Raw genomic sequence first — 18671 nt, 5'->3', positions numbered from 1 at the left:
GGGCCACCTCAGTCCTACATCGAGGTAGAGGGAGTTCGGGTGGAGGTGAAGCCCCATATTAAATACTTGGGGCTCACCCTCGACAGTCGCTGGGGCTGGGTGGAACATTTCCGTCGCCTTGCCCCCCGAGTAAGGGCGGCAGTCAACTCGATTGGCCGCTTGCTGCCCAACATCGGGGGGCCCAAGGAAAAGATACGCCGCCTCTACATGGGGGCGATCGGATCCATGGCGCTCTACGGAGCGCCAGTGTGGGCGGGCGGCCTGAGAGCGCAAAGTCGGAAGCTTCTGCTGAGTTTACAGCGGAAGCTAGCCATCAGGCTCGTCCGCGGATACCGGACGCTCCCATTGGAGGCGGCTTTGGCGGTGTCCGGGTCCATTCCCTGGGACCTGCTGGCGGGGGCGTACAAACAAATGTACGATCGAAAGGATGACCTCCGCCGGCGGGGTCGCATCATGACACCGAAGGCGATGGGGGCGGCCCGCCGTCTGACTAAACACCAGGCGGTGGAGAAATGGTCGGAGGCTCTCCTCCGACCAAGAGCCGGACTGCGGGCCGTCCAGGCCATCCAGCCAGTACTTCAGGAGTGGCTGTCGAGAAAGCCCGGACTCTCATATAGAGTCGTGCAGGTGCTCACCGGGCACGGGTGCTTCGGAGAGTACCTGCACGACAAGGCGTGGAGGGAGCCATCGCGAAGATGCCACCACTGTACGGAGGTCAGGGACACGGCGCAACACACGGTCGAACATTGCCCAGCTTGGGCAGACCAGCGCCGTGCCCTGACCAACGTCATCGGGGGGACCTTGGGCTTCTCAGCATGGTCAAGGCCATGCTGGAAAGCCCACTTAAATGGGAGGCGGTCGCCTCCTTCTGTGAGGACGTCCTCACGCGGAAGGAGGCGGCCGAAAGAGAGAGAGAGGCCGACCCTGATGCGCCCCCAATGCGGCGCAAGAGGATCGGCCTACGAGGGAGAAGGTTTGCCGCCCAGGCGGCGAGAGATTGAGGAGATCGAGGAGGGGGCGGGATAGGGGAAAGGGAACTTGCTCTCTCTCCCCGATCCCGCTCGATAGAGGTGAGAAGGAGGGCTCCTTCGGGGACCAAGGCCGAATCCCAACCCATTCTGGGGAAGGAGGGAGCCCGGTCCCCGAAGGAGAAACACCAACGGGAGAGGCGAAACGGAAGGGGCGCGGTCCCACCCTTAGGGTGGGCTCAAGCGTCCCCTTTTTTTTTTTTTTTGACGCAGTGGGAATCCTCATGGATACCACCGCTCTCCGGGAAGAAAGCGGATGGTTATGTGGGACTTCTTGTTCCCCTTGGCCGATCCACGAATGGATCGGTCAGGGGGCCCAAGACATACCTCACTAAACCCACTGCGGATACTTTCTCGGGCGTTTATAAGGGACGGCGAGGATGCTGGGATCCCATGCCGTCTCGCCGTCCCCCCGCCTTATCCCTCCTTGGGAGAGTGTCGCGGAAGGCGACACTCTCCCCCCCGCGAATGCATCGTGCGGGGTTCTCGCGGTTGCGACGCAGGGCGGTACCAACCCCACGTCGCGCCCTCCCAAAGAGTTTGGCTCGGCTCGAGTGTCCGCTCGAGCCGCCACCCTCCGCCTCCGGAGCGGTGCTCGCTCCCCCTCCCGAAGGGAATGGGGATTCGGCATTCGCCCCGGAGGCCCTCACCAGGGGGTCTCTCTCAGAAGGAGATCCTGACTAAGATCCGGTCCATTTCGGGACAAATGGTAGACGAGGCGGTCCGCTATTATCCTTTCCAGGATTTTACCCGCCTCGTCTATCAGGCAAATTGGCCTATACGCCGAGGGAGAGTCCCTCGGCTTGCCCTCTTTGGGAAGGAGGACTACTTTTGCCTTCTTCCACTCTCGTGGGAAACGACCCATGCGGAGGCATTCGTTGTACATCCTCCGCATGGGTCCAGCTAGACCCCGATAGGCGAGAGCCCATATCTTCCCGTGGACGCCATCAGGACCCGGAGCTTTCCCGGGTTTTATCTTCCTAATGGCGTCCCGTAGCTCTCCCTCTGTGACCCCCATGGCCTCCTCGTCCCACTCCCACTCCCGCTCAGGAATTGGGCCAGGAAGACCCTCTTCCCGCGGGAAGAGAGTGTTGACGATTCGGCCGACAAATTGGGGGTCCAAGGACTCCGTGATGGGGGCGCCCCCTCCCTTCAGTTTTTTCATAACAATACGATATGGGCGCCCCCACGGGTCCTCGTCCAGAGTGGAGGGCAACTCCTCCCAGGCTCTCGCCTTCGCCTTCCTTATCAGGACGCGCAGTTCATCTCGCCTCTCTTTGTAAATATCCCACGCGTCCTGATATCTCTCGGGGTCTGACCGCTCGAGTCTCTTTCTTTTCCTCATCCACCTCCTTGCCTGGTCGGAGGAGCGCCTCGCCTCTGCGATCTCCTCCGACCACCAGTATGCTTTCCGGGGGGGATTCCTTTTAGTTTTGGGCATGGCCGCGTCGCAAGCATCCTTGATTGTCTGCAGCAGCCATGCCCTTTCCTCCTCCTGGTCCCCCCCGGTTTCCTTCACGCGAATCATCAGGGCCGCCTTGACCGCGGCCTGGAACGCGTCTTGATCCAGTTTCCTGAGGGTCCACCTTCGAGAGGCAGATTCTCTCTCCCGGCGGCGCTCTATCACCTCGCGGGGGAAGGCGCTGACGGAGAATCCTATGTATCTGTGATCAGATAGGGTTTCTATCCCCGTCAGCACCTCCCACCCGCTCACCAGTCCCGAGGCAGGGGGAGTAACCCACGTTAAGTCGATGATCGACTCCCCCTGCCTCCTAACACATGTGGACTTCCTCCCCCTATTGCAGAGGAGGAGCCCACATCGCGCCGCCCAATCCAAAACTTGATCACCCCGCCAGTCGCCGCGCGGGGAACCCCAAGCGCGAGCTTTGGCGTTAAAGTCCCCGGCGACAACCAAAGGGGCGGGGTGATACTTCGTAATCTGCCTCTCTATGGCGTGCAATCTCCCGCAGAAGTCTCCTCTACTGAGACTCGGCGGGAGATACACGCCAATCACTATGGTGGACCCCCACCTAACAGTAACTGTGCCCCCCCCCCCCGACTCTAATGGTTCTATCGGAGGAGAGTTTGACGCGTTCCTTTGGGTAATTGCAGCAGAGCCATCTTCACTCCCTATCCACCTGTCTAGCACCTTGTGTGGCTCCGCTACGATCTCCAGGCCGCAGTCCCTCTCCGCCATGGTTTGTTCGAAGAGGTTCTGGGCCGGCCCTGAATGATTCAAGTTGGCCTGCAATATTTTACAGGCCATCCCGTTTTGCTGCTACTTCCGCGGGCCCCGCTGTGTCCATCGCAGCGGGGTCTCCCTCCTTCAAATTTTCCTGCAGCCTCTTCCTCTTGCTGCCTCCTTCCGCGGGGAGCTTTTCCTCCTCCCTCTTTTCCCCCCTTGCTCTGGATCGAGAAGCCCTTTGTTCCTTGGGCTCCTCTCTATGTGTTACGAGTGGGGGGGGACGGGAGCGAAGGGTTGTGTCGCTCCTTTAGGGCGATCCGCCGCTGCATTTAGCGGAACACCCTTCTTGCTCTTGTGCACCGGTGTGCACGTTCTGCTGCCCGTTCTATGGTTGGCGGGCAGCCCTTTGTCCGCGCACACCGGGCATCTAACCTCCGCCGCGCAATTCCTCGCCGCGTGTCCCTCCTGACCGCAGCGGTAACATTTACCGCTGCGGTCCATGTTGTTCAGGCATCTCGCGTGCACATGTCCCCCCTCCAGGCATTTATAACACTGGAGGGGCCTTGCCTTCAGCATTTCTGCGCGCGCGAGTGCCCAACCGATCTTAATTGATCCTGCCTTCATAATTTGGTTCGCCGCCCTCAATGGGCAGCGAACCCACACGATACCCATACCACCGGGGGTTTTTCGTATTTCCCCGGTGTGTATGTCCTCCTCCCTACAGCCGCCGGATCTGGCTACTGCCTCCACAACTTCAGGGGTCTGGATGGATTCATCCAGTCCTCTCCCCCCCTCCTGGGGGGGTGGCTGACGTCCATCGGAGAGGTCGGAGATTTGCATTCTAATGTATCTATGATCAGATAGACTCTCCGACCCCACCATGACTCGCCAGCCATTCACCATGCGCGCGGCTCGAGGGGATCCCCAAGTGACGTCAATCACGGATCCCCCGTTGTGCCGCACGCATGTGAACTCGGACCCTCTGTTTAACACCAGAAGGTCCAGTTGAGCCCCCCATTCCTCCAGGACCACGCCCCTCGCATTGGTCACGGGGGAACCCCACGCGTCAGATTTCGCGTTAAGGTCCCCCACGACCAGAACTCTCCCCGGAAGGTGGCGGCGCACTTCGGCCGTCAACCTATCTAGGTAGGTCTCAAACTGGGCGCGGTCCCTGTTTGGAGAGAAGTACACCCCCCCACAACAATTTCCTCCCACTTAACGAAAATATAGCCCTCGCCTTTTCCTACTAGGGAAAGGGGGAGGTCTCCCCTCTCAGATTTCCCAATTATGGTGACAGAACCCTGATCATCTCCTGCCCAGTTGTCTCTTTGCAGGACACGATAGGGCTCCGTCACCACTGCCAGATCAATATTCCACTCCGCCAGGTGTTGCATAAGCAGGTCTTGTGCCCTAGCGGAGTGGTTTAAATTGGCCTGGAGGAGGAGAGCATTCATGTTGAAGATGATTTGCTCTCCCCCTCGAGACCACCTCTCTTGACTTTTGCTCCTGTCGGAGCTGGCTTCTTCGGCATCTTCCTGCCTCCCTCGTTGCTCTTCGCCGCTGGTCCCTGCTTGCCTCGCGCTCCTCCTTTCTTCGCCGATGTGGCATACTGACAAGCCTTGCCCCCGTATCTGTGGTCTGGTTTATGACCGTGATCCTTGCAATACGGGCAGCAAGGCTTCTCCACACACTCGCCTGCCTTGTGGCCACCTTGCCCGCAGCGATAGCAGAGTCCGCTGCGATCTATTTGGGACTTACAAGTGGCGCGTGTGTGGCCGACTCCCATGCATTTGAAGCACTGGAACGGGCGTGCTTCCAGTGCTTCGATCTTGACGGCCGTCCACCCGATGACTAGCTGTCACGACTTTATAATTTTGCTGGCCGCGGCGGAGGGCACCTGTATCCAGCAGGTGTCCAATCCATCGCGGGAAGACCTAGTTATTTTGCCCAGCCTGATGTCGTCGGCTGGGCATCCTCCTTTGTCTGCCACCGATGCCCTTATATCCTCCGGAGTCGTGGAGTCTTCGAGACATGAGACCCTCATGTCCGTCTTTTTAGTGGGGATCGATACCCTGATCCCCTTTGGCTCCAGTACTTTTTTAAGGGCATCGGCTAGTTTCCTGGCCCTCGCCGCGCTGTCTTCTCCGGGCACCTCATAAATGATCCCTCCTGTGGCCGCCCTCTTGGTCTTTAGAACCGGAATATCGAAATCCTTGATCTGGATCTGCTTTTGAATTCCGGCCATTGCTTCGCCCAGGGATCTCTTCGACGACTCCCCCTTCTCATTGGTCATCTCCATTTCCTCCCCACCTCTTGTGGAGACGAATGTTGACTTTGGGTCTTTGACCCTTCTCCTTATCGCTTGGTTTGGCGTTACTCCTGTTGACCCCGGTTGTCTTTCTGCCTTCTGTGGCAGTCTTCTTGGGGGCAGGAACAGAGGAAGAAGGGGCAGATTTCTTTCCCTCCTTTTTGGCTGGTTGAGGCTGAGTGTTGTCGGTGTTCCTCTTCTTCTTCTTCTTGCCTCTGGCCTCAACCACCTTCCAATCAATGGTCTCCTTTTTGGAGACCGTTAGGGTCCTCAGGTCCGCGCTGACCTCCTCTACCGAGATGACCTTTGGTCTTGGCCTTGGCGCTGGCTTCTGGACCCTGACTGCTTTATTCGCCAAGGAGGAGGACGAGGATGGAGAAGGAGCAATGGTGGGAGTGGGGGTGGGGATCTGGGTGTTAGGTTCCCGTGTTCTTGTCTCTCTTCTCCCCCCCGTCCCCTCTCTCGGCTTGTTTGCTGTGGCCGCCGCGTACGTTTTCCGGGGTCTTTCGTCGGGTTTACGCGCGTTCTTATCGGCGGCCTTTCCCAGCGGAGGTCTTAGGCTTTTCTCCGGTGGCAGCCTCTCCTCAAGTACCGCCATCCTGGCGTTGATCATGTCGCCCATCTGTTTTACGAGCAAGGCCTCCATGTTACCCATCCTCCTCTCCAGCGCCTGTTGTGCAGATTCTTGGGGCATTTGGTTGCTGTTTGTCCCTCTTGTTATTTGGCGGTTGTCGGTTGGGACTGTCTTGTCTGCTGCTGGCGCTGCTGGAGTTGGAGCTTCGTTTCTCCTATCTATGGAGAACTCCATCCTCAGGGTTTTAATTTCCTCTTGGAAGCCCTGTACGGTGCGCTTCATAGAAGCAATCCCCACTTTGAGTTGGCGGTTTTCTTCCGCCAACTTCCTATTTTCATCATTTTCCGTGCGCCTGCCCAGCTCTTTGGCGGCGGCGGAGATCACCTCGGCTATTTCCTTTAGGGCCTTCCGAGAGGTGTCCTTATACCCCTTGGTGAAGCCGGCAATCTTTACCAATGTCTGCACAGATTTGTCGACCTCACCAAGTATCTCGGTGGCGGTGAGGTCCGGGATCTCTCTCCTCTCCTCCTCCGTCACCTCTCCCTCCTCAACAGTGACTCCTAATAGAGTCTTCGTGGCGCGGGTATTGGCTTTATCCGCCCATTCTTCCTGGGGCTCTCTATCCGCTTGGAGGTATTCCTCCTCAGCCTGTCTTCGAGCCTTCTCTCTCTTGGCCTTAGCGAGGCCGGCGTATTGGCCCTTACCGGGCAAGATCGGCCTTCCTCTCTTCCTCTTCTCTCCCCTGGTCACAAAGACTGGACCTCTCCTTCTTCTTTCCTCTTCTCTCCTTTCCTTCCTTTCCTTTGTAACGTCCAGACAAATTTCAAAATTTCAATCTTCTTCAATCATTAATTTTTTAACCTATTAGTCATGACAATCTCTAACTTGCATGAAAGACCGGTATTAACGAATATTTAATCACAAATATAACCACTCGTAGGCTAAGACATGTCTTCTCACAAAAAACAATATAAAAACAACATCTATAATACTAACTAAATATGGTATAATATAATATAATATAAATATAATATATTTAGTTTAATAAGAAAAATCCTCATTGATTATTTGTGAGAAAACTTAAAATAAGGTCAAGAACGTATATATGTATATATATGTCTAAAGGCAGTTTTGACGACATTTTGCAGTATAATTTGGCAGTTTTGACGACTATTGGCAGTTTTCACGACCGTCGTCAAAGGCATCGCGATATAAAGGCAGTTTTAACGACAGTCGTCAAATCTACCTTTATATGGCTGTATGCCTATATATATATATATACATTCAGTAAACAATGTAGAAAAATGCTTGGTTAAAATATTTTCATATTTAAATGTTGTTATATTATGTATATCTGTGTTTTACATGCTGTACTGTTTAAAGCAATTAATAATTATATATGGTGTTTTTTTGCACGTAAAATCTCACTGCCGTGGCATGAAATTTTAAGCGCCAAAGAATATAGTACAGTTATTAAATGTTTACGTACAGTATATTATACGTAAAACAACTATACAACAAAATAAAACTGCTTATAAATAATAGTTATTTCAACAAAACGTTTTTCTACGTTGTTTACTATGCATATAGTATATATATATGTCTAAAGGCAGTTTTGACGACATTTTGAAGTATAATTTGGCAGTTTTGACGACTATTGGCAGTTTTCACGACCGTCGTCAAAGGCACCGCGATATAAAGGCAGTTTTAACGACAGTCGTCAAATCTACCTTTATATGGCTGTATGCCTATATATATATATATACATTCAGTAAACAATGTAGAAAAATGCTTGGTTAAAATATTTTCATATTTAAATGTTGTTATATTATGTATATCTGTGTTTTACATGTTGTACTGTTTAAAGCAATTAATAATTATATATGGTGTTTTTTTGCACGTAAAATCTCACTGTCGTGACATGAAATTTTAAGCGCCAAAGAATATAGTACAATTATTAAATGTTTACGTACAGTATATTATACGTAAAACAACTATACAACAAAATAAAACTGCTTATAAATATATAATAGTTACTTCAATAATACAAAACGTTCTTCTACGTGGTTTACTATGCATATAGTATAAATATTTATATAAAGGTAGATATGACGACAGTCGTTAAAACTGCGTTTGTACTGCGATATGTTTGACGACGGTCGCGAAAACTGCCAACAGTCGTCAAAACTGCCTAGTTATACTTGAGAACGTTGTCAAAACTGCCTTTGGATAAATATATATTATATTATATTATATGTATACATATATGTATACTCTGCACATATGACAGGAAGCTTAATTTTACATATATCATTAATTTAATATCTTATTAGAGATATTTAGTTCTAAACATATTTAAAAGTTTACGAGATTTTGGTCTTTCTTCATTTCGCAATAGCATTGGGTAAATATTTTTTGTTATAAAAGAATGTGCACATTTAATAATGTAACAAATTCTTAAATGTTTATGTCATAAGATATACATTATAATTAGGAACGAATATTTTTTAATGTTTATTTAGTTCTTAATACAAGAGTATGTGCGACAAGCCTAAAAAGTTTTTTCAAATCATTAATCAATCTTTTTTACTTACAGTGCATCCGTTACCCTAGGAATAATGCAATGTTAAATCTATGCATGCGTATATTTACCAGTGCTGAATATGACTAGAGTGTAACTAGAGTATGATATAATATTTTTAAATATCATGTCTCCTTACCTTTTTGTCCTTTCAATCTAAGGAAAGACTGAAGTGTGACGATGACAATTATACTGATAAGTTTGCTGTAGAAACAAGGTTTAAATGTCACATTCTCTATTAATTTTGTTTTTTTATTTTAAACAGCCCAAAGAACTTGATGGATACTAATTTGCAAGTCATATATCCAGTTTACATCAAATGTTAGGGAAAAATCCATTACAAAACATGAGAATCTTTTAAGGGAGAACTTAATATTATTGTATCCACTGATAGAATCTTGTGACCTGTAATAAAAAGATCATCGAATGACCATTTGAAAATATTATATACTGTAATTGCACTAGTCATACCCAGTATACCCAGATATTGTGTCGCATAGATTCAACATAGCATTATTTCTAGTAATGATTGCGCTATAAGTAAAAAAGATTGATTAAAAATTTTAAGGCTTGTTGCATATATACATACTCTTGCATTAAAAACTATAAATATACAACAAAAGTTATTCGTTTTTAATTATAATGCATCTTATTACATTTACATATTTAAGAATTTGTTACGTTACTAAATGATTTTTCCTCAGCGAAAATATCGAGAAAGGTCATCATTTTTTTATTGTTCCCAACTTTTGAAATCATGTATCTTTGTAACTAACAATAAGCTTTAAATTAAAATTCTATTAAAGTAAACTTTACCTAAAATTAACTAAAAAATGTAGTTTTGTTAATAATTTATTTTTTACATTTATTTTTTAATTTACAAAAAATCTTCTATTTTTAATCGTTTATAACACAAAAATTATTAGTGCCTGGACATTTTCGCTGAGGAAAAATCGTTTCCAAATCGCCTCAGGAATCTCCTATTAACGTGTGATACGGTAGGTCTGGGACACCCTGTATATACACCCACATATATATAATATATTGTACAATATATATATATATTTGTCTAAAGGTAGTTTTGACGACATCTTGAAGTATAAGTTGGCAGTTTTGACGACTATTGGCAGTTTTCACGACTGTCGTCAAAGACATCGCGGTATATATAAAGGCATTCTTAATGATCATATGCACTTTTTTAAATATGCATGTAGCTGCATTTAATTTAAAAAATAGTAATATTTTTTTTTCTATTATAAATATATATAGAGAGGAGTAAAAATATTTATATTACCATTCAAAGCTTTAATATTTATTTCAATGCTTTTCCTTACAAAAGATTAATTTAAAGCTTAGTCTACAATAGAGTCGTAAATCATAATGGCTCCTGCACACCAGCGCGATGACGCGACACGCGATGCGCGATATCCAATGAGCGTGCAGCTTTTCCGCATGTCTAGTCTATATCGTCTATATACGATTTCCGCAAACTCGTTTAGAACATCAATAATATCATGTAGATGAGCAATACATATATTGCAATCGAGTTATTTTATATTAATAGATCGTATTTTTATGTAAGTGTATAATTGATTATGATTATGTAAGTGTATAGCCATTATCTTTTGATATTCGCATTCACACTCTTTTTGTGATATATCATTAGGTTAAAAATAAAATAATATGTTAACCTCATAACCTAACCATACGGATGGCTCGATGACGGAATAAATATTATATTCTCGATTTTGTTTCTGCGCATATTTGCATTTGTTGCAGTTGTTTATACACACACACAAAATGTTTATATTAATATTTGCTAAAGGACGTTATACTGTGTGTTCAAAAAAGAAAAAAGTAAAAAAATCTCACATTATCGCAGTTCATAGTGAGTATATGTATTAATATATAATATCTATAATAACCCTTTCCAGAATTATAAAAAAATTATTCAGAGAATATGATTTGATATTGTCTTGCATATCTTTTGCATTTTTTATATACATTTGTGTACATTTTTATAAACAGATTTTTTTTATTTTGCAATATTTATGTACAGTATTGTGGTATCTAAAATTTTATAAAATTATATTTATTTTTAAATATATTTATACACATGTATGTTATTCACTGTCATTCTACAGATATATTGTAATATTATTTATGCAAAAATAATATTGAAAAATATCTATGCAATAATATTGCATAGCAATATATGTGTATAATGTGTCCATTTTTTATTTTCTTTTTTATGTATAAATTTCAGCAAATAAATCTGTTTTACAAGAAATTGCAGACAATTTGAATAAAGCAATTCCAGCTATAGAATTATTAAATATTTCATCAGGTAATGTTAGAATATATGCATTATTTATATATATACATATATATTAATTTAAAAAATTTATTCAAAATTATACTTATTTAATATATGTACAATAAAATATTATTCAAATTTCATTTCTTAGATGTATCGCTAACTTCTGATACTAATAACACATCAAATGATATATCAAATATGCCAAATTCGAATAAGAGTGAAGATATTTGCGCATCATCGAATGATTCCAATAATATTGAACAATGCACTAAAAGTGACAAAATTGGTAACAGTTTACCGCTGTTTGATATAACACACAGCAATGATAAAAATCCTACATTTTCGTCTAAAAATGTTCCTACTCTCTCTAGTGATGGCAGTCCCAATAAAGTAGTTAATAATAAAATAGCTAATGATAACATGATAAATGGTAAGTCTTTGATATGTTTAATCTATTTGTATACATAATATGTATTGTGCAATTATGTAAATATTTTTTAAATTATAGTTATATTTATTTTTTATAAATTACAAAACTAAATTAAAAATTAATAAAAATAATCTAGTAAATTTTGTTTTTCTATAAATTATGTTTGCGATACAATATTTTATATACATATTTTTTAACTTATTTAATTATTTTTCAAATGCATTATTAACTGCAGATACAAATGCCACATTAAATATTAATACATCGGATATGAATACATTGGATATGAATACAAAAAATATTTGTACATTAGTTGATAAAAACTGTGATATATAATGCAACGTGTGTGATAAAAGTGAATAATACAATGCTTTGTGATGATGCAAGTGCGAATAATGAAATTAAAGATCGTGCATATTTGCATAACGATAATCCTATTACCAATAAAAATTCTAATGAATTAACTAATAATATCAATATAATGAATGGTAAGATTTCTGCATATATCTAATTGTATATGTAAGACATTTTAAATACATTCAATGTATATTTATTAGACATTTTCTTTTTTATGATAATTGTACGCATTACTTTTTATAAAATATTTACAAAATGAGTATTATGTACGTACTTTTAATAAATTGTTATCAGAATAAATAATAAATTGTTATCAAAAACAGATAAAGGGGTTAAGGATATGGAATCTTAATTGTGAAAAGAATAGATATTTTTAAATGTTGGTGTATGATTTTGAAGAATTTATTTATTTATAACCAAAACGCCAAACATTTTGATTCAATTCTGATTCTTTTCTTTATCAATAGCAGTACAAGAAACTAAAATACACAAATATCATAAAGCAGATTAAATGTACAAATATTAAAGTTGCAGTGGATACAGCATGTCAGAGATATAAAAAGGTGTCATAAAATCAAATCAGCAATGATTTATGCAATAGCAGATATAAAATGGCTGTAAAAATATATAATAACTAAAAAGGTTAATTATTTTAAAATTAATAAAGATGAACTATTTTAAAACTAATAAAGAGAGCAAACAAAGTCAACATGTGCAGGTATTCAAGCAAGAAAAATCAGCTCTTAGTCGTTTCATTTTACAAGTTATTAGTTTGATATTACAATCTTTTTTTAGCTTTCTAATTTGCATATTGCATAGACTTAATTATTACGTAACTGCTTTTAGTATTAATTCTCTATTGTGCTCTTTGTTATTAATAACTTAGTTATATGAGATATTGATTTTATGGATCTGTGTGTGAATTGCACAGAGTTGAAATATTTGGCATTTTATTTATAAATAAAAGTAAATTATATACAATTGATACCAATATCTGCATTAGTCTTTTTTTTTAATTATACATTTTTCTTTTCAGATTCATCATTCATTGATACTGATGCTATATTAGATATTAATACAATATTAAACATTGATACATTAAATGTAAATTCGAATATAGAAAATGTTTGCACGTTTTTTGATATGGAGCAATGCAGCATGGATGATAAAAATGATAATATAAGATCTTGCGATGCAAATATAATTAAAGACCTTGCGCATTTACCTAAAGATATTTCTACTATTGACAAAAATTGCAATAAATTACTTAATACTAACAACATAATAAATGGTAAGATTTCAGCATATGTATACTGAATATGACTATATACTATTTAAAACAACATTTTAAATATATTTTGCATATTACTTATATTTACAATAAAAATATACATACTCTATAAATTTTTATCAAAAATGAATATAAAAAAAATTCAAAGATGTAGTATCTAAATAAAGTAAAAATATCAATTGGAAGCAATAGTTATTGGTACATTAAGTTTTGAAAATCTTATTTTTATTTTTATTTCTAGATTCATCATTAATTAATGCTGCTGTATTACCCATTGATACTACATTAAATGTTAATGCATCAAATATAAATTCGAATATAGATGATATTTGTTCATTATATGACAAAAACGATATTGAACAATGCAACATATGTGATAGAAATGATATTTTATATGACAAAAACGCCTGTGATATTGAGCAATGCAATATAACTGATAGAAATGATATTGTATATGACAAAAATGCCTGTGATATTAAGATATGCAACATAAGTGATAAAAATGATATTAATATAACGCTTTGTGATGCAAATATAAAGGCAATCGATAAGATTAAGACTATAAAAATTATATCCAATGTAGAATTTAATAATACTTATAAAATTATTGACGAAGGAAATATTTTAAATAAGACTTGCGTCATGGATAATAACAGTTTAAATACTATGTTGGTAGATTTTGCTCCACTTGCAGAATCTACATTAACAAAAGAAAAATCAACATCAGAATGTATGAGTACTAATGCTAATATTGAGTCTGATAATTCTCTTACATCTGAGCGTAATATGGATGACAGTTTCCACACATCAGATTGTTCTGTATCAGAAGATTCAGATGAAGATGAACTTAGCGATAATACAAATCATACAAGTATAAATAAAAGTAAATTAAATAAAAGTAAATTAAATTTAACAAGTTCATTAAATTTATCTAAAGTAAATATATGTGACGATAAAGATATGTACGTTGAAACATCTGATAATCGCAAATTAAAGTTGAGTATGTGTCCATACTGTAAAAAATTGCAATCACAATTTGCAAGGCATTTAGAATCAATACACAATACTGAAGAAGATGTAAAAAAGTTTTGTTTCTTACCTAAAGGTAAATAATTATATATTTTTAATATCTAAATTTTATCATTTTTAATAATCTAAATTTTATCAAAGTAGTAGATTAAGGACTAATCGGAGCTAGGAAACGTAAGAATAAGCGTCGAAATTTCTAGAAATACTAGAATTTCGACGCTTATTACGTTGCGTTTCTTAGCTTCAATTGGCCCTCAATCTGTTACTTTTATATTTACTATTGAAGCCCTTTGCAATTTCCTAAATTTTATCATTTTTATTTTTTTACAAATTTTAGGTAACCCAGAACGGAAAAAAATTATTGCTATAATTAGACGAACAGGAAATTTTGTATATAATACAGATCCTAACGTTAATAAAGGAAATTTAATTGTATGTCGTCGTCCGGCAAAAAAATTAAACAAGCAAGCGGTCGATTTTATTCCATGTGCAAAATGTAAAGGATACTTTTCTAAGAATAACATTCGACATCATTTTAAGTTATGTACACAAAAGACTGAGTCTCGTCAAAGAAATGTAAAAGTATTAGGACGCACAGTAGCTTGCCGTATACATTATAGTGCAAGTACAGTATTAAGAAGACTAGTATTTCCAGTGATGAGAGAAGATACTATAACTCAGCTTATTAGATATGATGAGTTATTAATTGCTTATGGAAATAAAATGTGTCTAAAGTATCGTCTTCAACACCAACATGACATGATTAGAGCACGATTAAGACTACTAGGACGATTTCTGGCTACTATGAAGGAAATTGATAATACTGTGGTAGATTTTACTTCAATATATAATCCAAAGAGATATGATTATTGTGTGAAAGCTGTTAATAATCTTGCACAATTTGATGAAACAACATAGACATACAAGGTATCTTCTGTAGCATCATCGTTAGGAACTCTCATAAAGCAAGTTGGACAAATTTTAAGGAGCATATGCATAAAAAGACAAGAACTCGAGAATCAAGTTATAGTAGAAAATTTTTTAAAATTATTTGAAGAAGATTATCCTATCAGCGTAAACAAAGTTGTACATGAAACTCAAGGCCGTCGAATGAGACAAAGAAACATAGTTTTACCGTCTATAGATGATATTAAAATATTGAATTCTTATTTGAAAGATGAACGTACGAATGCTCTAAAATTATTACAAAACGATGGATTTTCAATTCAAACGTGGCGAAGACTAGCTGAAACGACATTAGTGTCTACCATGATGTTCAATAGAAGACGTGCTGGCAAATTAGAACGCATTTTAATAGAAGATTTAAAAAATCCTGCGGCAATTTCAAAAGACGAAGCACCTGAGTTACAAAAATCCTTATCGAAATATGTGCGTGTAACAATACGTGGAAAATTAGCAAGAACAGTTCCCGTTTTACTTCATGAGGAATTATTGTCATGTATACAAATGATCGTCAAGTATCGTAAACAAGCTAGTGTTCCCGTAGGAAAATCCTTATGTGTTTGGTATAAACTCAACTGATAAAAGAAGACACAAATATTTAAGAGCATGTGTCCTAATGCGCAAATTTTCTGTAGCCTCTGGAGCAGAGATACCAACTTCTCTACGAGGTACAACATTACGAAAACACATTGCTACAATGTGCATTACATTAGATGTATCTGATAATCAAGTTAGTGATTTGGCAAACTTCATGGGCCATCATGAAAAAATACATAGATCACATTATAGGCAATCTGTTATCACAAAAGATTTGGCTATATCACGATTGTTAAAATACGCTCAAGGAGAAGAGACATCCGATGAAAGCAATGAAAGTCAAGAAGATGATAACATAGAATCAGATAATGAACTTAACACAAATATATGTTTAAAAACTACTAATACGTTACCTATATCAAAAAATATAAAAAAATTTCAACAATTTAGAAATGGCGATCAAATGAATAATATATTAGAAAAAAAGAAGAGAAAAGGTATGTTTAAATATATATTTACATTTAATACAGATTCCAAATGTATGTATACATATATATAACCTTTGAAATATATTTATACTGCTTATTAATACAAGTATATAATGAGATAAATAATAATATGGTATCTATAATTAACATAAAAAGCATTGGATATAGGCATATGTTATAATATTGATATTTTATAGTGCATTCCTTCGATTCTACAAAGAAAATTAAAAAAAAATCAAAAAAGGAAACAGTTTATGATAATAAAAATGTGATAGAATCTAACGATGAATATGAAGATGACGATGAATATACAGATTTAAGTAAAAATAGTTCAAGTAATCAATCTACAAGAATATTAAAAAAAACCGGAGAAATGCTTAGCAGGAAAGATAGTATAAATAGTAGTACAGAAAAAAGAAAGAAGAGAAGTATGTTTAAATAATGTTTATATATAATACATTGGTATAATTTATTCTTGATATAATTGTATATAAAATTTGCTTATAAGTATATTAGTACTTATAAGCAAATTTACTAACATAATCTTCATATTTCAGTATCTCCTTTTGGTCCTAAAAGAAGACAAGCTAATAAAATCCGATGGACTGATAATGAACGCGAAGCGGTCTTATCCTCATTTTCAGTCAATATAAAAAATAATAAATTGCCATCTTTTAGTCAAATAAATGAAATAAAAGTCAAGTATCCTATATTGAAAAACCGCACAAACGCTCAAATAAAATCTTGGATTAGTAATCAAATAAAAACAAAAAGTTAATTATTTTAAAGGTATTATTATATATATTTAAAAGTATAACTATTCTAAAAATTTTATACGTTCAATACAAAAAGACAAAACAATATTGAATGTTTTGTTTTTTTTTATTTTATTATATTGAAGAAGAAAATTACTATATTTAAGTTCTGATATATTTTACTTAGATACAAATTTAAAATATATTACAAAAATTCTTTGAAAATGATGAAGAGTAGATTCATATTAAGACATATGTATTATTTAAAAGAAAAAAATTATATAGAAATTAAGATTTCAGTAATTATATAAATATATTGGATTGGATGTTTCGTTTTGTTTCTTTAATTTTTTATATTCAGGAAGAGAATTACTATATTTGAGTTTTGTTTTGCTTAGATACATTTTATTATATTCAAGAAGAAAATTACTATAAATTTTGTTATATTTTGCTTAGATATAAATCTAAGATGTATCACAAGAATTCTCTAAAAAGATAAAGATTGATTTAATATTAAGACATGTATTCATTAAAATAAAGAACTTATATAGAAATTAAGATCTCGGTAATTATAAAATACATATAAAGCAATATATTCAGTGCATTATTAACTATAAACGTTATGCGTATTTGTGATTATATATGTTATATAATGTGATTTATATGTATACCATTCAGAATTAAATTAAAAAGATTATTACTCAATATAATACTAGAAATGTTCTCAATAAATTAAGAAATAATAATAAATATGATATTTTTTATTCCAAGCAATCTAATCGCCCATTAGTGAATAGAACATGCAATACTAAATTAGTATCGCATATACGTATAATTCAAAAACAGGACGTATATGAACGTAGCCTATAATTGGGTCCTTAAAAAATTTTAAATCTTTATATCTCAAAAATTACTACTTTCCTTAAAAACATCTAAATCCTTACATCTCAAAAACTACTGCACAAATTCGTTGTAAGGTATAATTGTAAATACTTTTATTTTTTAATTTTACAAAAACCTTTTTCCTATGGTGTTTTGAGTCGCAAGTTTCAACATACACTGGAATATGTTAATAATTTAAGACACATTTTCCTAATTATATATTTAACAAAAATTATTAAATTATTATAGTTTAATTAATTAACTTCAGATTCTTTATAATAAAATAGTTACTTAAAAAAAAATAAAAATTATATACATATATCATAAACTAATATGTGAAAATATCCAATGCATAAAGAAATTAAAAATTTTTCTGTCACGGTAAAACAATCAAATTAAGTAAAAATATTAAATTTTGCTTATATACTAAAAATTCTCTATTGTGAATTTTTCTTTATACTACTATTTCGCATATAAGTCTGATTTAATTTTTCCTACATAGGACATTAGTTGGTATAATATAAATCCGATTTAATTGTCTTATTACATATATTGTAGTAACAGATGTAATGTTCACATTCCTGTAATTTGTGCAGAGTATATATTGTATATGTATATAATATGTATACATGTGTATATATGCATAATATAATATAATATATATATATATACATATGGATATATATATATATATATATATATATTTGTCAAAGGGTTTGTTCCGAGACACTTCCCGACACTTATTGACATATCCCGAGATATTTGCAGGCTTCCGGGCCTGACCTGGAAGAATTATATGTCAAATGGCAGTTTCCGGGACAGTCCTGGAAGACTTATGTATATACATATAGGAATTGCATATTTAAACGTATATACAAGGGAAACAGACACATATATATGTATATATGTCAATCGTATACTTTGACGACACTATATATATTCT

The 18671-nt window shown here is 37.8% G+C and overlaps 3 protein-coding genes across 3 annotated transcripts; 2 read left to right on the top strand and 1 right to left on the bottom strand.

Annotated features, from left to right (window-relative positions):
• Nucleotides 1-207: 207 nt before the first annotated feature.
• Nucleotides 208-1026, top strand: LOC146722793 (uncharacterized). The gene has a single exon (XM_085483850.1). It carries the CDS (start codon nt 208-210, stop codon nt 1024-1026), a length of 819 nt encoding a protein of 272 aa, XP_085339976.1.
• Nucleotides 1027-3477: 2451 nt separating this feature from the next.
• Nucleotides 3478-4095, bottom strand: LOC146722792 (uncharacterized). Its single transcript, XM_085483849.1, has one exon. The coding sequence runs from the start codon at nt 4093-4095 to the stop codon at nt 3478-3480; it is 618 nt and encodes a 205-aa protein (XP_085339975.1).
• A 5686-nt stretch (nt 4096-9781) lies between these two features.
• On the top strand, nt 9782-16872 carry LOC114942275 (uncharacterized). Its single transcript, XM_085483856.1, is given in 10 exon segments — nt 9782-10253; nt 10343-10564; nt 10943-11023; nt 11145-11426; nt 12820-13074; nt 13316-14179; nt 14441-15609; nt 15611-16100; nt 16289-16519; nt 16649-16872. Coding segments are annotated over 9 exon segments (3681 nt in total). The 5' UTR covers nt 9782-10253; nt 10343-10476; the 3' UTR covers nt 16870-16872.
• Nucleotides 16873-18671: the final 1799 nt, after the last annotated feature.

This window comes from Nylanderia fulva, unplaced genomic scaffold (genome assembly GCF_048542155.1).
Source record: "Nylanderia fulva isolate GAGA-0341 unplaced genomic scaffold, ASM4854215v1 Scaffold270, whole genome shotgun sequence".
Taxonomy (NCBI): Eukaryota; Metazoa; Arthropoda; class Insecta; order Hymenoptera; family Formicidae; genus Nylanderia; species Nylanderia fulva.
Note: the sequence above shows the minus strand (reverse complement) of the source record. Positions and strands in the feature narration are given on the sequence as shown.

Excerpts from the sequence above, each read along its gene's own strand:
- LOC146722792 (XM_085483849.1), bottom strand. The coding sequence starts at position 4,095 with ATGGTGGGGTCGGAGAGTCTATCTGATCATAGATACATTAGAATGCAA.
- LOC146722793 (XM_085483850.1), top strand. The coding sequence starts at position 208 with ATGGGGGCGATCGGATCCATGGCGCTCTACGGAGCGCCAGTGTGGGCG.